Raw genomic sequence first — 26,893 nt, 5'->3', positions numbered from 1 at the left:
TAACAACACACATTATACTGACAATATATTCGTCTTAATGCGGCTTTTCGTGTTTTTGTATCAGTTTAAGGAACTACAATTCCCGAGTACATCTTTGAAGGTGCCTTAAATGCAGTGGGAATTTAAGAACTTCAACGACCTAACTTGAGAAGCTTTAGTTGATCAAAACTTTACTCAGATGCCAATCATACCCTTTTACATCCGCGCACAAAGGAGATATTACACAATTTATGGGAGAGGGAAGAAGAAAAAAGTTGTGCCACTTAAATATGCCCTCAGCTTTTTTGCGTTGGTCTTATCCTTTATTTTTTATTTATTGAAATATTGGATAACATTGTCCATTTGGGCCTCAAACTGTCTTTAATTGAAACCAGCTGAGAAGGTTAGGAGTGAAGATGTCTTTTTGGTGGAAGAAACTAAGAGCACAGAAATCTGAAACATTAGAAGTGGCCGACATTTTTAATTTAATTATTCACCCTTATTGTGTGTTTTTGATGTATAATCTTAATTTGAAAAGTCACTACTTGTCAGATAACTGTAGTGGAGTAACGAGTGCAGTATTTCCCTCTGAAACTTCCTACACTTGAGGAATAAAATAGCATAAAATAAAAATGTTAAGTCTTAGCAGGAGCCAAATTTGAAGTACAAGTACCCCATAACTGTACTTTGCTACAGTTCTTGAGAGTAAATGTACTTAGGTATTTTACCCCAGTCCTCATTTGACGTTATTTGAGACAAAGGGGCCTAAAATCGGAATAAATTAGCATTTAACAGCGAGGGTGGTCGTAATTACGAGCTGGGAGAAGGCCGTGAAGGCAGCACGAAGGCAACTTAACGGATCATGTGATCGTCTGGAGAGGAGTGCAGGGCAGGATCCGTTGCTACCGGCTGTCAGCTGTCTCTTTCACCCCGAAGACACCGGAGGAGGAGGACTAAAATGTGCACCAGGTGAGATGAACGATTCTTTGTCATTTTAAACGCTCGATTTTTGCTTTTTTGCCCAATGGATTTCTAAGGTGCAGCTTTACATATACATTAAGTAACAGCCACGGAGACTCGAGGGGTTTTTGTTTTAATACTTTATCCCATAGCTATTTAATGGCGTGTTTTTTTCCAGTTGGTTTAATTCAGCCATTTAACTTATCTCGTTTTCCGAGTGCTTCATTAGTTTATTCATCTAAAGCTGAAAGTGGAAAAATCTGATCCTCCCATGTTGCAATAGATGTGGATACATTTACCACTAAAAGGGCCCACACATGAATTTTTCGCTTAGATTTCAGTTTCAGTATTGCTATATTTCCCTTTTATTCCCACCAGGTGTCATATGATGCCAAAAATGTCTGACGGGTGCAAGAAAACTGGTTGAAAATAAAAATCCGACTAGTTAACAGATTTACACACAGTACATAACAGTTGTATGGAGCAGTCTGGGCACCACTGAGCAACTTAGACCAAATCCCTGCAGCACACAGACATTAAAATTAGCCCTCTTTTCACATTCTATGCACTGAAAAGAAGCAAAAGAACAATTATCCAAACCAAACCTCAAAACCCACACTGAAAATCTGTGGGTAGATTAGAAACATGCTGTGCTGCAAGAACTTAAATAATCAAAATCACTAAATCAAGAATAGAAGGACAAACAAGTTGTTGCAAGCTGTGATGTCCTCCCAAAGGGTATGGCCCCAAACTATCGCTAAGTTACTGTTGAATTTCTAAGTTCTTGTAATGAAAAATAACAATACGTTTGAAGACACTTTAATGCATGTTTGCTGCAGGGGTTGTATTTACGTCTTTTGACTTAAAAAATCAAACCAAATATATGAAACTGTAAGATAACCATCTGCTGCGAGCTGTGGTGATTGCTCCCTGTGAAGTGAACGCTCGGTACAAAGTCTTGATTTTGCTGCAGTGAGAGAAATGAACCTGTCACACTCTTTTAACAGCTGAAATTAAAGCAGATCTCAAAGGTCCCACTGCGTTATCATTAACCTGCATCATAAGAGACTAATTGCATCATTTTGTCTGAGATAGCTTATCCGCATCAGGCAGTGCTGACACTGCACATACAAGAGGAAATAACTGTGTGTTTTCTCTGTGTGTGTCCCTCTCCCTCTCTGTCCAGCGTCCAGCCTGTTGAGTGGACCACCGACCTCAAGAACCAGAAGTGAGTGTCAGGAGAACATGCTGCCTCTTTAGCTCTGATGGTGTGTATGTGTGACAGTCATGTTTGATGATGGTGTTGTCTTCTTTCTAGTTTTGATGGCATCGTCTTAGTGACCCAGAGCCATGACACGCTGCCCCCTGAGCTCGAGTGTCTGAAAAGCTCCCCTGCAGGACTACAGCTCTGTGAGTGGTCTGGTCTTCACCCACCTGCAGCCAATCAACCTCAAACACCTAAACTTGGTCCTCGCTTGGTCTGTCTTTGCCTCAGAGCATTTATTCCTCTGTGGTGTTGCTTTATTTCCAGGTGGACAGCGGTCTGGGGGAGGAGGTGGTGATCCTCAAGGTCCACGGTCTCCCTGGTAACCGCCTGGTGTTTGCCTCCACCGGTCCCGTGAACCGCGACTATGACGACGCCAGGCGCTTCAGTGATGCGGCAGTCAACGGCATCAAACGGTCAGCTGGTGGTAGCTTTTTTTTCCCCCTCCCATTGTGTTTCATATTGGTCATTTACCTCCAGGGACACATCTCCATTCCCTTAATGGCATCTGCGTTTCTTTCACTCAAGTTTTTTTCCTTGTGTCCTACTAAAGAAGGGATGCAGGGAAAAATGTGAGGAGAGAGGAAATGAGGAAATATATCTGTTGAGAAAAGAGACGTCCTGAATCAACGTTGGTTTCTATTGAATCTATTATTTATGTGCCCACTTTGGTTTTAAAGTGTGATGATGTTGTCATGTGGTTTCAGATCAGTCCAACCACTATCAGATCTAATAAAGTTGTGTGTCAGCTAGTTAAAAGACTTCTGCAAAGGATGGTCTCTTGTATCCTCACCTCTCAGAGCAGAAATAAGAGCTTTCAAATCAAATAAAGGAACTGTGTCTTTCCAGGGCCCTGAAAGCCGGCATGCAGCGCCCCCTGCTGGTCTGCCCTCCACACAAGGATTATAAGAACAACACCTTGGTAGCTGCACTTGGAGCCCTTCATGCTCTTTACATGGTGAGAACAAAGCTAAATGACTCCTCCTCATTCAGGGCTTATGAAGAGGCTCTATTCACACATGGTACTTGATGTGTCTTGGATGACTGCACCACAAGTGGACAGCTTTAAAGGGGAACTCCACTAATCAAAGTTTTGTAGTTACTTCTAGTCATGAGAAGCACTATTTAGCCAGTACACTGCACAAAACTGTTGTATAATGTCTCCTGTGGAGTGTAGTTTGAATGATAGACTAGTCTATGGATCTATTTCAGCCTCTGCTGCTTCACCTACGACCATTCTGTCTCTTGTGAGCCACCCAGCTACATGGAAGTGTAGTGCTGCTGTCAGCACACAACATCTCAGTTTCTTTCAAGGTCCACACTTGAGGCAAAGTATCAGTTATTTGCCACAGTCAATTCTCTAACTGTAAACAGAAAAAAATACTTATTTGCCTTTTTTTAAGCAACAATTATAGTTTCCATGAAAGTGCAAACTATAGTCCATCTTATCTAAGACTAGACACATCCTACATAAGTATAGATATACTCATATACTTGCTCTAAACAAGGCCATTTCTTACATAGATGAAACAATGTTTGCATCCAGTGCAATAAACTCTTGTGTTGTCCTCTGTTTATTTTCTGTTTCCTCCAAAAAGCCCCTTGAAGTGAGGGAGGGGAAGGTGAAATCCAGTGACTACAAGGTGTGTGTTCTGGGGCTGTGGGCTGCACATGAGGCTCAGGGAAAGAGGCTGGTGGAGCTGGCCGAGGCCCTGGAGAGCGGGAGGTGAGTCACAAATACTTCCCACTCATTTCCTGCGGAGATTTTATCACACCTGTTATTCACTTGGTCACTCACCAACTGTACTTCCTCCCCTCCTCAGACTGGCATGTCGTGACATCGGTGGCTCCGACCCAGAGCGTATGGCCGCTCCTCGTGTGGCTGAGTACGTCCTGGATCTCTTCAAGGACAGCCCTGTGCAGGTAGTCAGAAATATTATATAATATGAGCTGACAGGGTCACATGATGCTCTATATTTTATTAGAACTATTGTGAAGGTGTTCACTTTTCTGTGTTTATTCACCTCCAGGTGGAAGTGCTGAGCGACCTGAAGGTTCTGGAGAAAGAGTATCCCTGTCTGGCTGCAGTCAACCGCTGTGCCAGCAGTAAGAGAATATATATGGTTTTAACCACATATTAACTAACATGGCTCCAGACACAGATTTTCAGAACTGTTAAGTGTTGATTTTCTTAAAAAGATGTTTGCATACATATTCATATTTTCCTCCTCATACAGGTGTCCCTCGTCACCAGGCCAGAGTTATCAAGCTGCAGTACTGTGGAGAGGGACCCATCCAGAAGACACTCATGCTGGTGGGAAAGGTGAGAGGGAGCTGTCAAGACTTCAGTCCATGAACCGCTAAAACATTAAAAGGAAAGCTTGACCTCAAAACAGACCTTTTAAAACATGAGAACATTTCAGAACAAAACTGTGCCTGACGCTCACAGATCAATTAAATTCATCAAACTTGCACACTTTGAACAGTGGTGAACTTGCGACTGAAGTTTAAATTGATATCAGTGAGTAAACAATAACTGAGTTTTCAACAAATAAAACCTTGAGTCCTCAGAGTCTTGTCAACCTGAACTTCAGGGAAATAGTGTAAAATAATGCAGATGACATCTAGAAACACACAGATGCACATACATAAGTAAGTAAATAATAATTTATTAGTTGATCAACACAAAATGAATGTGTTTAATAAAGGTTAATACATTTTTATGATTGAATAAATGTTGTAGTCGCAGCCTTTCTAACACTCTAATCTGGAAGAGACGCTGTCGGTTAGGTGTTGGTTAAAAGTTAGTATTTACTACTATTTACTTTACTACTACATCATCTATATGTGATTGACTACTTAATGCATTTCCTTCCAGGGTATCACCTACGACACTGGAGGAGCTGACATCAAGGCTGGTGGAGTCATGGCTGGGATGCACAGGGACAAGTGTGGAGCTGCTGCCGTTGCCGGCTTCTTCCAGGTGCATGACCTACCTCTGCACCTGAACAACAAACCGTCAGGGAGCTTTTACTGGGCAGATGAAGAAAATGACTTCTTGGTTTGGCTCAGTGTCTTCAATATGAAAGCTGCATTTCAGGACTTGTGACTAGGTAGCTCAGACCTGGATGTTGCTGAGTCATGGTGACCAAAGAACATATTAGATACCTCAAGAGTGCAAATTTTCTGAATTCAAGCCCTTTGTCTGGGGAAAATGAAATGCTAGTGTTCAAGTCCAGATAGCCTTCCATTTCAGCTCAGTCATTATAGCAGTGTCACTTGGTTGAAGCTGATATATACGTGACCTGATATATAGGCGACCTGAGCTTTAGTGACTTGTTTAGTGACAAGTCTTCAGTGACAACTCTGCCTCTTCTTTGTCTCCAGACTTTAGCCAAGCTGAAGCCAAAACATCTGAAGGTTGTTGGCTCGATGGCCATGGTGAGGAACAGTGTGGGAGCAGGTCAGTTTAATCCACTTCTTCCCATTTTTTTAGAGTATGTCCCCAGTTTTACTTCTCTAAGTGAGGTCTGTGTTATAGCTCCCTCTCCTTCAGCTGACTGTGTACTGTATGTGTGTATTTTCTCAGACTGCTACGTGGCAGATGAGCTGGTGGTTTCCCGCGCTGGTCGTAGAGTGAGAGTGGGAAACACCGACGCAGAGGGACGTATGGTGATGGTCGACCTGCTCTGTGAGATGAAGGAGAAGGTCAGAACATCATCCGTATAATCACGTCTTAACTCAAGTCTACATTCTAACCCCTTTTCATTATTACTATCTATCATTCCTTTTAAATTAGTGTACCTCTAAATGAAGGACTGGGTAATCTGAGAAGCAAAAGCTTAGGTCCAGTGTCAGCATGGACATTCAAAATCAAATTTATCAACATTTTTACCCCAGATAGTACTTCTCAGTATCGTTATACATCCACATATCTATATCTTCTGGCCTCCACTTGATATTTTAAATACATTTCTTTCAAACTTGGATTTGTACTGACCCCATATTTGTACCTGTTTTATCCATTGGAAGATGTTGAGGTTATTCTGAACTCATGTTACTACAAGGTTAAGTTCAGCGTATCACTGACCGAGAACTCTTTCTTCTTCTCTGTTTGATAATGTCATGTGTGACTGCAGGCAGTATGTGAGACTTCTCCTCAGCTGTTTACTATCGCGACCCTGACTGGTCACGCCATCAGAGCCATGGGACCCAACTACTCTGTGAGCGCTGTTCACACACAGGCATTACTGTTTGACATTTAAACATCCACTGCTCTAGAAATCACTCTTTGTGCTGAGTTCGGTTTTAAATTTCTGGTCACAGATCATCATGGATAATGGACCAGGCCCATCGCAGTGAGAATGCTGCTCAGTGGCAGAAAGGTGAGAAAAGCTTTTAACCACATCTGAAAATAATCAGATGTCATGAAGTTAATTTAGTCGTCAGTTATTACAACAATTGAGGTAAAGCTACAAAGTAAAATATGACTTGAATGTAAACTCATTTTTAGAGTTCATTAATTTAAAGTTTAGCTAAAAGAAATATAAAATTTAGATTAGTATTTGTATTATAAACAAAATGATAAATTGATAATCAAACATTTTTACCGCTAAGCTGCTCTCTATTTAATGTCATCATGAGCTGAATGTGTTCTGGGTTGTGTTGGTCAAACCAAAACAATTTAAGACATAAATATAGTAATTATCTTGTTTTATGCTTTGTTGCAAATGTCACAACTTTTGACTATTTAGAGACCTAATAATTAAAAACTATTGGGTCAGCATTAGTTATGTTGCACTCAAAGCAGACTACTTGACACAGAGTTGACCTTTCAAAGCAGATCTCATAATGTCACACTGAATTATAGAGGTAGCACACTGGTGTTGAACACAGGATGTGTTTTTGAACTTGCTTCCATGTTTAAAGGCAGAGTTGTTGACTGTTTAAAAGTGGTTATTTTTTATAATTATTACTATTATTATTATTGAAGAAAATATTAATAACAACAGTGAGACTTCCTGTTTCATCATGTTCTGCAGATGTCACCATTTTGACTGAATCAAACATTATCCTGACTTACTCTCAGCACAAGTTGCTTCATAGAAAGATTTATTTTCCTCATCATCAACTAACACCTGATTCATTCCTCTCTTGAGCAGCTGGAGAGGTGTTGGGCGATTTGTTTGAGGTGTCCAGCATCAGACGAGAGGACTACGAGTTCCACAAGGGCAAGTCTGAGTACGAGGACATTCTGCAGTGCAACAACCTGCCTTCATCAGCTACTCCACGAGGACATCAAACCCCTGCAGCTTTCCTCATCATGGCCTCAGGGCTCGACAAGGTGCTCACACATTCAGAATAAGTTTTTATTTATCTGAAAATATGAAAATATATATATATATATACACACACACACATATATATATATATATATATATATATACACACATACATACATATAATGTGGAAGAAGTGCAGTGATTAACTTGCATTACTCCTGAATTTCCAATGCAGCATGGTGTGGACTCAAACGCACCTCTGCCATACTCCCACATTGACATCGCCGGGTCCAGCGGTCCTTTCCCCGGTGTCCCAACAGGAGCCCCTATCGTCGCCATGGCAACCAACTACATCCTGTCTGATGTTCTGTAAACGGATACACCAAGCATAAGAAGCATACGATCTCTGCACTCGATCCCAACACAAATTTGTAACCGTCCAAATACAAACAAAATTCCTGACACGTCATTTAATGCAACATGTGCTGTTTTTCATGTCTGACTTTCCCTAATACCTCAAATTTCTTCTCTTCAAGAATGTTCTCTATTTTCTAAGATCTTGTGACATTTGTTCTATCTGCGCCAAGTGTCAAATGACCCTGTTCTTAAGTGGCCTGAATCCATATAAACTCAGGGGTTAAAAGGCATGAAAATGTCATCCTTTTTTATGTGCGTCTGTGAGTGTGCAACAAATCGTGGACATGGTTGTGGGATTAATGACATTGTGTGCCAGTTTAACCAAGTACTACTCTCTGATCAATAAAACAAATTAGAGCTCAGTGAATTCTTTCCATACTACTTATTTTAAATCTTTAATCTTAAAGTCTGAAGAAGAGATGGGCCAGAATGGTTAAAGGAAAAAAAAAACAGTATAATACTTTTGCCTCAGTGGAACTGAAAATATTTACATTTTAAATGCCTTTTATACATTACACTTGTGGTAAAAAGTGTGGTAAAAACAGATTTGCATGAAATGTCACATAAAATTCTAATAAATACTGTAAATGATGCATTTGTATAGATTAACAGCATTTTAATGTTGCCCATTACAATACTGGGCTTTAATGGTCAATACACTTTGTTCCTTAAGGGATATCAAAAACCATCAGGGTATCTGCAGGTCTTGAAAAGTCTTAAAAAGAATTCAATTTAGTTCCCTCAGGGGAAAAAATGCCTTAGAATATATGACCAACATGGGTCCAAATTAGGTTTATTAATTACACTCAGTTTGCTGCAGGAGCACTAAAAACTGCAGCTTCCAAGTTGGTCATACAGTTAAATCAATACACCTCTTTAAACAATTTTAACTGAACATATAATCTCCACGAGGACAGGAATTATCAGGACTGTTGTATTAGACCGAATTAGTTTTAGCCAGTTGTAGCTAATAAACTGCCAACTGAGAGCAGATTACTATGAATTATTGTTATACACAGCTTATAATATACAAATGTCATGTACTAAATAAATAATTGTGGGCCGTATTGAACTGTATTCAATGCAGCATTAAAATGGTCCTTAAAAGTCTCAAATGTTATCCAGTGAGTAATTCAGAAACCCTTGCATATGTAGGGAGTCGTGGCTTTAAAAAAAAATGCATATGTTTTGGTGAAATAGATGCATCAGACCGTTGTCACAGGTTGACTAACTGTCCTCTCCAATATGGCCGAAATCCGTGTCCATTCGTTTTGCGGGAGGTGGGAACAAGGAGGCGGAAATGACGCAATGACGCCGAATCATTAAAAACTGACGTTAGCGCGCGCTTGCAGCTCAAACCTTACCTCTGCAGTGAGAGTTGTGTCTGCGTGCGGTTCGTCTGCTAGCTAACAACACACAAAGACAGAACTTTTGGAGGACTCTCTCTCACACACTCGGTGATCATTCCAAATCGCAGCCTCCATTTTAACGGAGTAAACGCTAAAGGCGACAAAAGCTCTTCTTTTGAAATCTACGCAGACGAAAAAAACTCCACAGCAACCATGTTTGAGGCTCGCTTGGTCCAGGGCTCCATCCTGAAAAAGGTGCTGGAAGCTCTGAAGGATCTGATCACAGAAGCCTGCTGGGATGTCAGCTCGTCCGGCATCTCCCTGCAAAGCATGGACTCCTCTCACGTCTCCCTGGTCCAGCTCACCCTGCGGCACGACGGTTTCGACTCATACCGCTGCGACAGAAACCTCGCCATGGGAGTCAACCTTAGCAGGTGGAGTAAATATCACCTACAACACTTTTAGCCAGGAAACACTACAGGTTTAAAGTTATTTGACATCATTTCTGTTGCGTTTTTAGGTTGTAGGCTTAAAGAGAAAAGAAGTATCTGCCGACGAATACGTAGTTTGACAGGTCGAGCTGCCAAAGTTTTGCCGCTGCTAAAATCGATATAAAAATACATGAGGTTTGGTTCGTGTGAGCGGCTTTTATACAGTCTGCAAACCCCTAACCTTCCGCACGGTCTGACTGTCACTTCAGTATCTTTTGTTAGCTTAAATTAATGGTCTGTGTCGAATATCTGGAGCTTACAAAGAAGGTAGCCATCTTGGCGGAGTTGCCCGGGCATGCCTCTGTACTGCACTGAGCTTTCACCTGTTAACTCTTTATTGACAGCTTTCAATCTGACCAGTTTACTCACCTGTCATTCACTATTAGATCGCTTGGTTTAACGTACAGCTTTTGTCTTGTGTTGAAATTACATTTGGCGCAGTTTCAGGGAGACGTCCCATACATTGTGATTACGTAGCGACGTCATTTGAGCGCCAAATTCTCTGCAGGGAGGGTTGGCGGGAATAGTTTTTTAACCCGGGAACTTCCACTTCCGCCTGTTTGTGTAACACTATACCGGTTCACTACATATGTCTTTTTGTTAGAGCATTTAGATTTTATATGACAAAGGGAATAAGTTATAAATTTGATTAGTTGATCAACAGAAAATAACCTGTAACTATTTTGATAGATGAATTGTTTCAGGAATTTTTAAGTCAAATTTTAATACAATGCAGAATGTTGCAATGTAATTTCAGCCTCTCAAACTGCATCTTTGTAAACTAGAGCTGCAACTAACGATTATTATCATCGATGATTAATATGCACATTATTTTCTTGAGTAATTGTTTTATTTGTAAAATAGTGGAAATGCTTGTTATAAACTCCCATAGCCCTCGGCGATGTTGCTTAAAAAATGAATATTAAAGTATTCAGCACATTAATCAAGAATGAACACTCCTCATTTATTTAAACTTTTTGGGAAATGCTTTACTTAACACAGTAAGAAAAGATGTGTAAATGCTATGTGTAAAAGTTACTTTATGATCAGTCATTTACTTAAGAAAAAATGTGAGATTTTCATTAAATGCTGATTAAATACGATTAATCACTCCTCATGTATATTATGGTATTCTTATTGCTATTTGAAATGATTTACTTTGATTTTTTAGCATATTTAAAATGTACTGCTTTCTACAGCTTTTTCTGTCTCTTGTAGTTTGTAACCCGCCTTTAATTTGTGTTTTGTCTTTTGTCATTCTCCTCCAGTATGTCAAAAATCCTGAAGTGTGCAGGAAACGAGGACATCATCACCCTCCGAGCAGAAGACAATGCAGACACACTCGCCCTTGTGTTTGAGACACTCAGTAAGTTCTTGGTTTATTGACGTTACAGCAGCATGAAATCAACTTTACAGATCAGCTTATTCAGCTACGTTTCTTCAGCATTGTCTTATTAATTACTTTACCTCTCACTCTTACAGACCAGGAGAAAGTCTCAGATTACGAGATGAAGTTGATGGACCTGGATGTAGAGCAGCTGGGTATTCCAGTAAGTAATCTGTTGCCTGTCCTTGTCCCTTATTGTTGTCCCGTTATGCATGCTTTTCCTGACCTTTCCCTGACCGTCTGTCCCTCCAGGAGCAGGAGTACAGCTGTGTGGTGAAGATGCCCTCTGGGGAGTTCGCCCGTATCTGCCGCGACCTGTCCCAGATCGGCGATGCCGTCATGATCTCCTGCGCCAAGGACGGAGTCAAGTTCTCTGCCTCAGGAGAGCTGGGCACAGGAAACATCAAGTTGTCCCAGACCAGCAATGTAGACAAAGAGGATGAGGCAGTGAGTAGTAATAGTTAGGCTGAGTTATAATCACATTTAGTCAACCCACAGTAAAACCTTGACAGAAGAATTAGCAAGCCAGTAATATTGGCTAATATTAGCTTATGACATTGTTAAACACTGACATCTGTATGTAGCTCAAATCCAGTGTTGGCTAGTGATACAATTAGCAGTGAGTTGGGCTGTTTTAGTACACATACAATCCACTGGCTGCTGAATGCTTTACAGATGTTCATGTTTTTTCTTTTTCTCTACCTTGTGTCATTATTTGAATACAGTTGAATTTGTGGCTATTGATCAGATGACACCAGCACTTTTAAGACATATGTTAATTATTTCAAATGTAAAATGAGTTATTCAAATTACTTATTGCTGATTTAATGTTTGTTTTATTTGTCCCTAGAACCAAAGATTCAGAGCTTTACCTAAGGGCTGAAACAGTTGATTGTTCAATTAACAGTAAATTAATCTGCATCTACTGACCACAGTGCAAATCATTCATTAGTTTCAGTCTTAGGAATTGAATATATCAGGCTCCAACAGCTCATAGTTGAGCACTATTGACAGTGAGACTGTTGGATTCCTAGATAATAAAGCTAATTGTTACTTGCAGCCGGGCTCTTCTATTACTGTTGTGATGACTCATGTTAAAGTTTTGACCACTTTTCACTTTGTGTCTGTAGGTCACTATTGAGATGAATGAACCCGTCCAGTTGATCTTTGCCCTCAACTACCTGAACTTCTTCACCAAGGCCACGCCACTGTCAAAGACCGTCACCCTCAGCATGTCTGCTGACATCCCCCTCGGTGAGTGCATCTCTTCTTTTTGATTTAACAAGTCTCTTTATTTGGATTCTCAATGGGTTGTGGCTCTGACTTTACTTTATCCCCCCCTGCAGTGGTGGAGTACAAGATTGCTGACATGGGACACGTCAAATACTACTTGGCACCGAAGATCGATGAAGAGGCTTCCTAAGTTTGTCTCTAAAAGCCCAAAAGGGGAGAATAGAGAAAAGCAGGCGACTGGGACTTGTCTTGAGTGATTTGAGGGACTGAAGTGATCCTCTGGCGGTGGATGATCACTCTGTCTGAGGTTTCTGGTCTTCTCCTGTCTAATGAGATTCACAGCAGGAGGTGTAGAGACAACTTTTATTAACAGTCAGCTGTCAGCCGTATGAATGATGCCATCTGTGTGATGTGATAAAGCTTCAGTGCTTTGACTCTGAGGAGGTGTTCAGAGCGGCTGGCTGTGTTCCAGACAGCCCCGGTGTAAATTCAGCACTTGCTCACTCCACTGTTTGTGTCTCTCTCTCTATTTTTACCCATTTTGGGAAAGCAGATTTCACATATCCCATTCCTCTTGTAGATAACGCATTTGTAAATAATTTTTGTGGTTTCGCACTGTCAAGTCAACCCCAAATGTTTTTGTATTCATTGATTCAGTCCAAAATAAATGATTCAAGTTGTTTCCAATATCTGTTTGTGCCTTTTGATATTTGTGGACAAATGTTACACGTACACTAGTTTTAGTCATGCTCGCACTGTGCTCGCAGGTCTTTAAAGTGCTTCACTTTGGAGTTGGAGTCTGTCTTGAATTTCATTCAAAATGCTGCACTCAATTAGGTGCTGAATGTACAAAAAATAAAAATCATGACATACTTCATAATCGTGCTAACTGAAACATCAGTGAATTTTTCAGAGGAATTGGGCTATTGACATTTTTGACCTGTTAAAAAAGCATAGGTGTTACTTGAAACACTATTAATGGCTCTGTTATATTCAAGTGTCCAAGTAAGCTGTGCCAGTGATCGAGCATGCACAATACCATGACCTTGAGCTTTTCTTACTGTGACTTAAAAATGTCTTCAGTAAAAAGAGACTTTAATAAACAAGGCCAAAAGTGTTGGTTTTCATTCAACTCAAGAACCAAAAACACATAAATGACTAAAGCAGACATAGATGTTTATCCAGTAAATATCTTTGGTTTTCTTTTACCAAAGCTTTTGAGGAATGAAAAGTACAATACTTCCTTCTGAAATATATCAAGTAGAACTTTAAAGTACCGTAAAAAGTTTTAAGTACCACAAGATTGTACTTAAACACAGGACAGGACTAAATGTACCAAGTTCATTTCTTTTAAATGATTTGAGATCCCACTGTAGCTTGAAGACAGTTGCTGCAGCAGTAACCAGGTATAGCCAGTAGGTGGCACTCTTCTGCTGCTTTTGTTTCTGCTGTAGATGGGAGCACATTATAGTCACCTGACAGGTCCCATTTGAGGAATAATTTATGCTGAGAAGAAATTTACTCTTTATTTCCATTTGGCAGTTTTCCTAAAAGGATGAAAAGTTAAACACATGGGCACAGGATGTGGATTTATTATGTGCTCCTGGATGGAAAGCGCTCATCAGTTATTCAGCATCAAAATGATAATCTCTTTATACCTACACAACCCTTATCCAGTGTCAAGGACATTTCATTTGCTTTTGCTTCTCTGTACTTCAGTTATTCAACCACGTGATAGGGATTTTGGCAAACAACTCTCTGATCTCAGTTTCACAGAACAGTTACATCACAGAAGTCATCAGAGTTGTTGGAGCTTCAAAGCTTCAGGTCAGTGAACAAAATGAATAAAAACAGTCAGAGAATTCACTTCTCATGAGGCCAGAAATACCTGAGAGACACAAGTCTGTCTGTGTGTGTGTCTGTGTGTGTACAGCTGGGTGTTTACTGTGTTGTAGTGCAGTAGGTAATATGGAGCCAGACAGTTTTAATCCTCATACGCTTTAATCTGACCCTCAGCCACATCTGGCTCTACTCTGAATTCAATTTCTCTACTGCATTCAGTTGAGCTCTATTACTATGTGACAGTGGTGACATTGCACTACACTATGGCTCAGAGGAAAATGTTGTACTTTTTACAGCACTACATTTATCTGACAGCTACTACATACTTTTAAACTGGAAATTTTTACAAACAAAATATGTGAAGATCTTATAGAATATGTTGCTTTGTTATAGATTAAATGCTTTATTATAGATTGATTAATGGAGTGACTAAAAACTACTCAGCAACTACTTTAATAGTCATTGAAGTCATCTTTCACACAAAAATGCTCAACATTTTCTGGTTAAAACTCCTGAAATGTGAGGATTTCTCACTTTTCTTTTTTTTTTACTTACATACTTTTGCTTAAGTGACATCTTCAGTGTAGGACTTATTTCTACTGTGTGGTATTGTGGTATCAGTACTTTTACTTAAGTAAAGGATCAGAATACTTCCTTCGCCACAGCTACATGTGATAACTGCTAATTCTGCTGCTTTCATGTAATATGTTTACATGAAGCTAACAGCTACAGCTAGCAGCTGTTTACCCTAGCAGATAAGCATAAAGATGGAAAAGCCTAGCTGTATTCAAAGCTAACAATTTAAGTCTACCAGTACTAAGGCTCACCGTTTAAAGTGGTGTATTTAATTTCTTTGATCAAAGCAAAAATCAAACTGTATTATGACAGTTCCAGGTTTTATCTAGGATTATGTATCGAACTATCTCATGGACAGGACTAGTTGCTAGGCAACCAGAGAAGAGAGTTAGTTGGGTTTGTTTGCTCCGATAGTTGATGTCACGCAATCCCGGCATACAATAGTTGAAAACAAAACTCCGCTATATTGACCGGTAAGCGCGGCGTTCAATTCAGTGCCAGGCAGGCCACTGCTGGCAGGTAACGTGTCTCTTCTCTGCTGTAGTTCTAAAAAGTTTACACGGTGGATAGCTGTTGTGCCGAGGGATGTCAGAATAGTCGGGGACAAGCAAAGGGGAGATTAGCGGATTCCCAAATATCCTGAAAGAAGACAGAAATGGTTTACTGCCATAAAACACGCTAGAAGCTAGCAGAAGAAAACGGAGTGGTGTGAACCCACAAGAAACGGATATCAGGTACAGAATCCGACGTTTCTTAACGTTACTACCTTGCGTATTTTACGTGATTTTATTGCGATTTCTAACGGTTCTATTATCCTGAAAGACATTTAAGACCTATGCATCGTGGCGTGGATTTTGCAGGGCTAACTTGTTGAACAAGGGAAAGCTAATCAGGTAACTGTAGATATCAACAAACCAAGTCACGTGACGCAAGGAGGTCTATAGTAAACTGTTTTAGGTTTCTGTACGGATTTATAATATGTCTAGACAGTGGGGGGAATGTAAATTGTACTTTGTGCAAGTTTTAAACTAATGAATGTGATAATGAGATCTGTTGTCAACTAAGCTAACAGCCTGGGGTAAGCAATTGCAAACAAAGCAAATGTGGCTACCCCAGGTAAATAACACAATTTGTTGATTTTAAGAACTTAAAACATGATTAGTGACAAATAAACACTAATCGTGGCATGTGGCAATGACAGTGGTTAGTATAGTCATTTTAATGCTATAAAATTTTCAGGTGTATATGTATTTACCTGACACAAGCTAGATCAACCTCTGCCGTGGTGGTCCTCGAACTTTTTGACTTTTGTCCCTTTTAAACAACTCTCTTACGTTTAGTACACTGTGTACAGTTGTATGTGTTTTGGGGAAGTATATTTTTGCTGAGTAAATATAACCCCTGCAGCAAACAATACGTTTATTTTTTCAGTTTTTTAAGTTAATTGAATCAAAAGTAATAGTGCATTAATGTTTGAAGAAATGTTCATTTTTAATACTCAAAATATGTAATTGCTTAGGGGTGCAAAAATTGTCCCTTTTTCTATTTCTTTTGTCTTTCTCACTCCCACAAAGAGGCATTTTCTCATTTTCTGCACCATCACTTCAAAATCTGACTTTACTGATTAAAGAATAAAAGCAGCCTGAGTTAGAGACAGTGGAGCATAGACAGAGCAGATTATAACCTTACAGTAGATTCCCTGCTGGTGTAATCCCAGACTGCTCTGGAATATCAAAATTCATCTGCTGAAAGGGAGGGAATGCCTAATGAGCTCCCACCCATGCAGAAAAGAGGATTTTACTTTTTGTGGATTTATTTTTGCCAAATACATTTTGATAACTTTGATGTACTGTATGTCTTTTCAAATTGTCTAAATCTATAGCAGCTTTCTACTCTGGACTGAATGTTCCTGAAAACTTGTGAGGAAGCTGTACTCATAGTATTTTATTCTCTAAAACACAATGTACTGCAGCTGATAGACCTGATAAGGGAAGTCGTGTGTGTCTTCAGATACAGAGCGGAGAAAAACGATGGGACTGTCATTTTAGGAAGTGACCGATAAAGCAAAGCGACAGCGCAGGCATTTAAGCTGCCTCAATATTTAATTAACCACTGCCATCCAGGTTAAGATTAATTACTTCCTGGAACAGAGCAAAGAGGGTTCAACCTGATTGGGGTGTGTGCTCCTGAATTGGCCACAATTTCAGACTGCAATACCAGTTACCATGCTTACCATGCTTTATAATGACGAATAATGTCAGAGCTGTAATTATGAATTTCATTAATGATTCCAGAAGTTTTAAGCAAAAACCAGGCCAGTCAGACAATATGTCTTTATATCAGTGTTACATAGAGAACTTACATTATTAAATAATGTAACTTTTGCATCATATTGACCAGATATTACTTTGTACTTTGAATTACTCTATAAATCTCACATATTCCCTGTCAAATCCAGAAGGTGGTGATTACCATCCAGTCTTCAATGGTGATCATTTAACAAGCACAATAAACTCCATTTGTAAAATGTTCAAGTAAGCTGAGAACAACACAAAAAGTATTACATAAACAAAAACAGTAAGGTAAATTAATCTGTCCAGCACCCTCTCACAAGAAGCTAATTCACAGTGACAGGGCACTTAAACAAGATATAAAAGAAGCACATAAATATGAATAAATGGTTTCTAGAGTAGACAAAATTATGTAAATACTTTCACAATTCACAAAGCACCTCTACAGAGTTTGCCCATGTTAGCTTGAATGCTAATTAGCAGTATTTATTGAAGTCATTCCTATGTTCCCAAGGTCCTTTGTTTTCAGGATCCTGTGTTCTCGAGCTCTATATAGCATATAACGTGACCCTGAAAAACCCCCCCAATTCTGTATTTGCTTACTATTACATGTGCTATTGTAGGAACTCATCAAAGAGGTTCTCTGTTCCTCGGCACTGGGGCTCTCAATCGAAATGTAATAGGCCTACACAGACAAAGAGAGAAGTCTGGGAACATAGATACACTCCCCATTTAACAGATAATTTCAGTTTTCCAGGCAACATAGAAAGACTGCCAAAGATTACAATTCACCAGTACCCAAACTGCAGATGCATTCAAAAAGTAGAAGGAAACAGAGAATCTTCCAAACACAAGATGCAAGTTAAAACTAACCCTTTAGACTTATTACACAGGAATAGATTTGGGAAATACACTTTTACACTCTTTTGTTAGGAATGAGGTAAGACGACTCATACCACTCTCATATCTGTCTGTCCAATATAAGACTACCACCAGCTTAGCTCAGCAGAAAGACTGGAAACGGCTAGCCAAGCTCTGTCCAAAGGTATCAAAATTTGCTTACCAGAACCTCAAAATCTCACTAATAACACATTATACCTTGTTTGTTTTATCTGTAGAAAAACAGACAAATTGCTAATTGTTTTAAGAGAGGGTTCAGTGCTGGCCTGTTTTCTAGGTTGGGAGCAGTGGCAGGAGGATTTTGTTACTTTTGGGCAGAGCCAGTCAACCTGTTTCCTCTTGTTCCCAGTGTTTGTGCTGGGCTGAGCTATAACCAGCTGCTGGCTATAGCTCCATGTTTACTGTACAGACATGAAAGTGGTATCAGTCTTCTCATCTCACTCTTGGCGAGAAAGGGAATAAGCAGATTTTCCAAAATGTCCGCCCACAGAGATTTTCAGTGAGAGACACTGGGATGGCACCTGTAGCTGTGCAGCTGTAATGCTGATTAAAGTGATTTAGGTAATTGGGCACAGATGCCCTAAAGTCCATGTTGCACCCACACACCCACAAAATGCACGAAGGTGTCATGATGGCTCTTTTGTTGAGACTTTTTTAAAGGGTAGCTGGTTTTCCGAAAGACCTTTTTCGATTCTTCAAGAGCAAATGTTAATAATAGTCATAACACATAAAATGCTGTTAGCAAGTGTTCAGCAGGCTGGTTATATAATCCAGATCTTTAGGTACTGATCTTACACTGGTCACTGAGTTCAACAAAATAGAAGTGCACCTAAGTCTTCACACAGTCACACAGCCAACACCAATTGTTCCACAAGTTACTTTAAAGTCATCAAACTTTTACATTATCTACATTATTTTGTGATATTCTGACATATTAGTTGTGTGAAAATAATGATTTTACCAAGCTTTCAGCAGTGTGCCAGACTTCTTTTAATCAACTAAGAATGAACAGCATAAAATATAAGCTCTTGCATTAATTTGAAATGTTTTAATGCATTTTTAGTGTCGTTACACTTGGCTTAGATGTTGCCTGTTGTATTCAAGTGAACCTGATCTCTACAGTGTTACCATGAGGCTGGATTCCCGCATATATCTCTCTCTCTCTCTTCTGTCTCTGTCTGGCCTCTAAATTGCTTTCTGGAGGCAGGGGATTTTGGCCAAGGAGATAAGGGGAATGGGATGAAACACTCTCGCTGGCTGTCTATCTCGGTCTTTCTCAGCGAGGCAAGGGGAGTCTACTGAGCGCCGTACATTTATAGAGACAGAGGAGAGGCAGGGATTGTACTCGCTCATCCCTCGGGTCAGTGAGGCTGAGGAGATGCCAGCGACATCTTTCAAACCCATTTCAAACCTCCGTCAGCTTTATCAGCAACAAAACAAACTGCTTGTAGATGAAAGATGTCAAAGCATACAGTGGATTCTCACTAAAAGTGTATTTCTGCTTGGGGAAAGCTTGAATGTACAACACAGACGCTGCAGAAAGGATGAAAGTCTTGCTGTTTCTCTGTTGTAAATGTGCATGTTCTTGTGGTTTTCCCTCTTCTTGTCAGTCAGTCAGGTCCTGGAGGATCAATCCCAACCCAACTCTCAGACCTGACACTCTCTTACATAAGCCCTCAGTGCACTGCTGTCTCTCCACAAGAGCAGGTCGCATGGATTATTGATGCCAGCACAGAGTGAGGGAGCGAGGCCGCACATGGCAAGGACATACCAGTCGCACATGCTGCACGATCCACCTGCTTCAAACCACTCAGCTGAATATTTCAGATATCATTCCTTCTATTGCAAAGATTTTGAGGCAGCCTAATGTTTTTTTTTGTGTGTGTGTGGTGTGAGGATGTGGGGATTCCCTCTCCACAAACCCACCACTTTACTTTTTATGCACACAACCACAGCTCTCTCCCCACATTACATTCATACCACCCTCCTCCCCCTCCTCCTCCTCCTCCTCCTCCCTCTCCCTGAGCTTTGATTTTACACTGCGTACCTCATAGTTGACACACATGTATTTCTGACTATGCTGCGTGTGTCGAAGTCATCCCCGCATGGATTAGCATATTAATGGGCTGTCCTCTTTGTCCCTGTTTTCTGTCACTCAGATTTCACAGCAGCGAGGGAGGAGACGAGGCGATACAGAGGGGGAGGAAGAGGGAAAAGAAAATGCAGAGATGGAGCAGCGTGCTGGAGCTTGAGAGTCACACCTGAGTGTAGTTGGTGCAGGTGGGACAAATAATCAATATGGTAGTCAATTGTTTTCTTTTTTTTAATGCTGGTGACACCAAATAAGACTAAATTTTTAAATCCTCTTGAGTCTATAAACCAGATTACATCACTGTTACATGTACATGTGTTTCATTCCATTTAAAAAAATAAGGGACTATGTTAAAAACTGGAAAAACATCTGCACTCTCCAATTTCAATAATAAATATATATTTTTATTGTATATATTATATTCATATAATATATAACAGTCACAGGGTCCATTTTATGAAACTGAGTGCTTTTCCTGATTATTCTTCCAAGTAATATTTTCAATGCAGGACTTTTACCTGTATGAAGTATTTTTACAGTGTGGTATTGGTGCTTTTATTTTGGTAAAGGATCTGACTACTTCCTTCACCACTCCTATGGATTGGCAATCACTTGATGAATCCTGATGCAAAACACCTGTGTCATGTGTCTGTGTCGTCCAGATCTCAGCTCAGCACCTCAAACAAGCCTCTACATGGTGAGTGGTGAAATTCAAATATAAAGACAAACTTCAGCTTATTTTGGACAGTGCTGGTGAAAGAAATCCAAGTTTTTGATGCTTAGACATACATACAGTTCTTTTTTTTAATGCAAAAAAATATTTAGTCTATTTACTCTTAACTTGCACAGATATCACACTGCATTGCAGATGTTGTCAGCTTTGGGACAGGGCTTTTTTCCAGTGTGTTTTTAATTGGTACATTTAGCATTACAAACACTTTAACCTTCAAGGAAAAGAGATTTAGAGCTGAAATGATTACTTGCTTAGTTGACCAACAGAAAAATAATCAGCTCAACTCAACTGACTCTTTTGAGAGTCGATTAATCATAATTTTCCAGCTTCTCAGTTGTGAAGATTTGCTGTTTTTCTTTTTCATATTCAGTAATAAAGTATTTATAAGTTTTGTGATGCTAATTGGATAAAAACAAGCATTCCCTAAGGATGACCTTAAGCTTTAGGAAATAGTGAAATTTTAAGGGATCTTTCGATGAAGAAGTCTGTAGATTAACGCCAGCAGGTGAAATGTAAATCAAAATCTTTTTTTTTTTTTTTTAATTGATATTTCCTTCTCTTTCCTCTTTTCCTGCACTTTGTCTCCCGTCACAATCAGATCTTTGTCCTTCTCTGTCCAGGGATGCCTCTGTTCGCTACTTAGCAACTGTTTCCACGGATACAAAGTTGCTCCCTATCTCACCCGTACCCCGCCTCCACAATAAGTCGCCACTGCCCCTCTGCTCCTTTGTGTCCACTTCCTAAAGCCTGATCATGAAGCAAAGTGAGCCTTTTAGTTCATCTTAATTTTAAATCTCAGGAAACCAAACTGTCTCAGGTTCACAACAGATTCAGCATCTTTTGTCTCAAAGCTCAGGAGAGGACATTATCCTTCACTCTGTGTCACAGTATTCCTCTGTGTGGAGGGATGGTTGTTATCTTGGTGCTTTTGGTGCTTTTATTGATCCTAGGGGGGCAGTAGAAAGTGTATTGATGAATGTGACAACCTCTTACCAATTACACTCAGGCAGTTCTACTTTTCCTCAGTGTTGTTCTTGTGGGCGGAGTGTCGGTGTGCTCTGAGACCATACAGTCCACCTCAGCACTAATGTCACTGAGACAAACCGCACTTCATTGTCTGCACTTGCCCAGTAAACTGTTCATGTAACTGACTGTCATTCACACATGCACACACACACACACACACTCAGGAGGAGAGCAGATGAGTCTTTGGCAGTGTGATTGTGAAAAACAAATCAGTGGAGGCACATGGAGATAAGACAATAATATACAGTAAAGGCTGCTGGGTACATTCAGACATGAATGCAAGTGTTGGAGCTACAGAAAGATCTATTTATATCGCTCCTAAAAATAGATATTCTTCTCCATAGAAACATGAAATCCTTCTGAGGGGCGAATAACTCTCAAGCTGCTGCTGGTGTGTGTGTGTCTGTGTGTGTTTTATTCTTCTATTTTTTCCAAAGGTGAAAGCAAATTATCGACTGTAGCATCCCAGCCGTGAGGCTCTTTCTTGGGGAATCTCCACTCTCCCTCTCAGTCTGCAGCAGACAGGATTTTACAGTGCTTTGATGATCACCCCACCACCGCCACCACCACCTCTTCAGTCTTTCATGGTGACAGGCTTTAAGCCGTCAGGCACGCCGTAGATTCATGCACATTAGTTTACAGTAGCAGAGGGGGAAGTGTGTGAATGTGTGGATAATCTGATGTGGGAAGAAACACAATGACGTGAACATTTAAACTGCAACCTCTTACTTTGTGATGTCTCAAAGATTAACCTCTGACTAACTGAGATCATTTGGTTGTTTTTTTTTTATCTGATTTTCCGTCACTGTTAGGAGGGTGAGGTATGCACTTCGGTTCTGTGGTAAGGCCTAAAGCCTGTGAAATAACACTGTAGTATCACCCTGCTGCAGCACTGGGGAATGTTGAATTCAGCAGCACTAACTTGTCTGGCTGATGTTCATTTAAAGTACATTTGTTACTTTGATTTGGCCTTTGATTTCAACTCAATCATCAGCCAACAAATTCATTTCACCAGATGCCAAAAAATGACAAATTGACTCTGGAAACTCACTGAGATTTTAATGAAAATAAGTTGAAACAAACAGACTAATACTTGATACTGCAGTTCTTGCAGATACAGTGCTCAGATTAAAGGTAGATAGAGACTATAAAGTACTTAACATAAATCAATAGACAAATTAAACAGTAACAGAGGTAGGTAAGAAAAATGATGGCTGTATATTGCATTTTGCTTCTTGACCAACTCTTCAAGCATCTCATTTGTCGCAGATCTATTGTACAGTATATGTTGTATTTCTGTGTTGGCAGGAAACCACTGTCAAATGCAACATGTGACAAATAATAAACATGAAATCTGAATAAATGTGTGGAAAAACATAACAAATGCATGATACAGTGAGGCAATTAACTTCCTATTACGCTTTGTGACATTTACTAAAATGCCCAGGGGACCTTGATTTCAGATAAAACTGCCAGGAAGAAAAGATTTCAACGATGCCTCAGTGAATGCTTTGAATTAACATCAGTGGAAGATTTTGATTTGGTGACAGGCGGAGCGTGCCGCCACCATCATTAAAATACCAAATGAAGGATTATGTTTTGGAAACGTGGTGTTTGTCCTTTCAGTAGAGACTCGTGACGTGTAGATTGTAATTAAGCTGGTCAGGAGGTTCCTTGTGTCCCAACACCTTATGCTGCTACTCAAGGTTTGGCTTTACTTCCAGTTGTCATCCATGTTTATGATGACAACTGGAATGACAATGTAACTGGTAAATAGTAGACTTTGGAACAACTTCTGAACATACCTTAACAGTTTAATTGGGATATCTTGCATGGATATGCCTGGATTAGTGGATTAGTGGGGTGAAATCCTTATTTTGTAAGACTGATTCATTTTATTTTTCAAAAAAGATTACAGGAGTAATTTTCATGTTGTTTAGCATATTGTTCTGATGCAAAAAGAAAGAAAATCTGTTAATGTTTGGTACTGAGGAACATAGTTCAAGTAACTAAAAGTCAAGATCTGTCTCTGCACAATCCTGTTCAGGTACCATTCACTTTAGAAAAAGGCAGGTTTGCTGGTCTCCCTGAGGGGAACAGACTTTGTTTGCTATGTGTTTAAGGTCAGACTGAAGATAAAGTCCATTTTTATTGGTCATTATATGCATAATTTTATTTTTTCCTCCTGGGGCAGAGGTTCCTTACCTGGGAGTTCAGAACCTCTGAAAGGGGTTACAAGTTAAAGGGGCAATTTGTAAGTTTTCTCCTCTGCCAAATGTGGTTTCTTGCAGGTAGGGTGTGGTAGTGATGGTTGCTTGCCAAGAGCTTCAGCCATTGTTGTTTTACAATGCAAGAGGTTATGAGATCTCATCCCATCTCTACTTTCCACTGCTGAAGACAGCTCTTGGCGATTAAAGGAATTGGCTACGTAATAAGAACTTACATATAGCACCTTTAAATCAAAAGAGGTCATAGGATTATCAATTAGAAAATAGTCAAAAACAAGATTATGCTACATAAAATTATGTCTGTTCTATAACTATTGTCGTCAGGCTTCTAAAAATTCTTCTGAGATACAATCTGAGAGGGAAAAATTACTCGTAGGTAGATTAATGCATGCTGGAAGGAACTCATGAGAGGAGCACCTAAATTGGCACTGAACCATTGCAGTAGAATTTGATCCCTCCAAAACTCATGCCAAACATTGAGTGGTCTTTCTCAGATGCATCGTTCTCATCCATCGTTGTTCACCATCATGTGCTTCTCCTGTAAGAAGAGACAGCTTTGCCTCAACATCTGTCCCTGCTCTCACACTGTGTTTCCTGTTTGCCTGATGATATCTCTCCTCTTCAGCAGAGACTATGGACGTCCTTGGGGGGGAAACCAGCAACTGATTCAAACGACTCGACTCAACCATCTGATATCCCCGTGGGATCAGAGAGCCGCTGTCGATCTCCAACCAGAGCTGTTTCCATCATGTTTATTCTGTGTGAGCTGGTGGAGTTCAGATGGAGCTGACCCTTGCACTGATTGTTTGTCCTACAGAGCCATTCTCTCTGATAACAGTTATCCTTCCTCACTGTGGGAAAGACAAATCGAATGCTGAATGTGCTTGTGTGTGTGCATTTCTGTGTGTGTGTGTGTTTGCGTTTGCGTGGGTAATATGGAAGTTTAAAGAATGAGATATTGAACCTGAGATAAGTAAAACAAAGACAAAGATAGAAAAGAAAAACTGAAGAGGGGTTTTTTCTGTGCATGTGTGTGTGTGTGTGTGTGTGTGTCTGTGTGTCTGTGTGTCTCCTGTGCTCGTTCCATCACTCACACGTTAATCGGTTGTCCTCCTTCAGTGGCCTCTAAATGATGCTCACCCAATGAGAGAACATGCAATTATTCACATGGTGTCATCTGTTAACATATTACACGTGCATGTGTGTCTTTGTGGACGTGTGTGTGTCTGTGCGTGCATGTCTGTGCACGCACGCGTGTGTGTGTTTCTGTTACACAAAGCAAGCAAGGCAGAGATAAAGTGGAAAACAAGACGAGAGAGGAGAGGCGGAGATGGAGATGGAGATGGAGATAACGTGAGAGACAAGGACACGGATGCTGACACATCTGAGATTATATAAAATCCACTTTGTTAAAAGTCACTTTATAGGTAAGGACTTTAAGAACAACAGTTCTAACTTTCTCAAGACCTTCTCACCTTTCCACCTGACCCTGTTTGTACTGTGTGTCGAAATATTTGCATATTCACATTTTAATATCAGTAATTTTCTCACCAAATTCTCACCAATATTGTAGCATACTCTACAGTGGTGGAAGAAGCACTCAGATCTTTTAAGTCCAAGTAGTAATACCACAGTGTAGAAATACTCTTACAAGTAAAAGCCAGCAGAACGGCCCATTTATCAGATCATAATAATAGGTTTCTTAATTAGTATATCACTTGAATGTTGCAGCTAGTAAATCAGTAATTTTTTTTTTTTTTTTTTTTTGAATGACTTGAAATAATTTTTTCTGATTATACATACACACTAATGTTACATAATTAACATTTTCAGTGCTTGACTATTACTTGTAATGGAGTATTTCCACAATGTGGTATCAGTACTTTTACCAGTACTTTAATTGTGATAAATTTCAATATCAATTTGAAAAAAATTCTTCAGTATGCAAGATGCAAAATTCTGTCTCAATGAGCAAAGCACAGCTGAGTAGATGTGAGGATGTGGTGTTTAAAGAGGAAAAAGCATAAATCTGTGCATATGCAGGAAGCTGCAGACATTGATTTCTGTTCATACAGTGTGTCAGCTGCCCTCAAGTGATAATTTCCCACTTCTCTGTTTGCCTCAACTATGTCCAGCATCATTTCCTATGAAATCAGGTTTAATTCTTTCTCTAATAGTGGACATACTGTGGGCTACCATGAAAATTAAACTCGCGTGAATGTGTGTTTGTTCAAAAATGGCCTCTGTGTGCTGTCAGGCTCGTGTGGAAACATGGAAACATGTCTCCAGCTTTGGTGGCTAACAGCTAAAAGCGGTTTTATTAGACAGATGGCCTTTCCTCATTCATCCTCCAGGCTATTTACATTTTCTTGGCTGTTCATTATGCAATCAACGTGATGTGTGAGGATGCTTGACCTGGCTTGATTGCTATTTAGCATCTTGCTACAGTATCTCTCTCTCTCTCGCGCGTCTCTCTCTCTCTCTTTCTCTTTCTCTTTCTCTCTCTTTCTCCCTCTCTCCCTCTCCCTCTCTCCCCCTCCTCTGGGCAGCTTCACAGTGAGCCAAGGTCGCCTAAATTGATTCAGTTCCTCACCGAGCACACACGGATTCTCCAGCAGAGCTTTAATTGCATTTCTGTACCAATCACTCTCATGACAATCACATACTGTAATCTAATGCAACACACACACACAGACATAAAGGACCTCCCCCTCTTTACTTGATATGCTTAAATTGGCCGCAGTGATCATGGTGGAGAGAACAGATGAATGAAAAAGGTCGAAACTGTGAAGAATTTGTCTCTTTTTTTAGAGTAGCTGCCTTCAAGTACTGCTGTAAATGTC

At 40.0% G+C, this 26,893-nt stretch overlaps 2 protein-coding genes and 1 long non-coding RNA gene across 3 annotated transcripts; all 3 read left to right on the top strand.

Moving 5' to 3' along the window:
- Positions 1-846: 846 nt before the first annotated feature.
- On the top strand, positions 847-8,264 carry zgc:152830 (uncharacterized protein LOC767682 homolog). Its single transcript, XM_018674111.2, is given in 18 exon segments — positions 847-948; positions 2,126-2,167; positions 2,258-2,321; positions 2,323-2,349; positions 2,471-2,619; positions 3,053-3,161; positions 3,802-3,929; positions 4,027-4,126; positions 4,234-4,309; positions 4,441-4,526; positions 5,082-5,186; positions 5,591-5,666; positions 5,793-5,911; positions 6,343-6,426; positions 6,530-6,547; positions 6,549-6,588; positions 7,366-7,547; positions 7,721-8,264. Coding segments are annotated over 18 exon segments (1,554 nt in total). The 5' UTR covers positions 847-937; the 3' UTR covers positions 7,859-8,264.
- A 985-nt stretch (positions 8,265-9,249) lies between these two features.
- On the top strand, positions 9,250-13,051 carry pcna (proliferating cell nuclear antigen). The gene is made up of 6 exons (XM_018674133.2): positions 9,250-9,685; positions 11,011-11,108; positions 11,225-11,292; positions 11,382-11,576; positions 12,260-12,383; positions 12,476-13,051. The coding sequence occupies exons 1-6, from the start codon at positions 9,465-9,467 to the stop codon at positions 12,550-12,552; spliced, it is 783 nt and encodes a 260-aa protein (XP_018529649.1). The 5' UTR covers positions 9,250-9,464; the 3' UTR covers positions 12,553-13,051.
- Positions 13,052-15,163: 2,112 nt separating this feature from the next.
- On the top strand, positions 15,164-25,811 carry LOC108881886 (uncharacterized). Its single transcript, XR_001960696.2, has 4 exons — positions 15,164-15,514; positions 20,131-20,251; positions 20,633-20,760; positions 24,676-25,811. It is a non-coding gene; the product is annotated as an uncharacterized LOC108881886 (long non-coding RNA).
- Positions 25,812-26,893: the final 1,082 nt, after the last annotated feature.

The sequence above is a fragment of the Lates calcarifer genome, linkage group LG13 (assembly GCF_001640805.2).
Source record: "Lates calcarifer isolate ASB-BC8 linkage group LG13, TLL_Latcal_v3, whole genome shotgun sequence".
Lineage (NCBI taxonomy): Eukaryota > Metazoa > Chordata > Actinopteri > Centropomidae > Lates > Lates calcarifer.
This window is presented reverse-complemented; position numbering and strand designations above follow the sequence as displayed.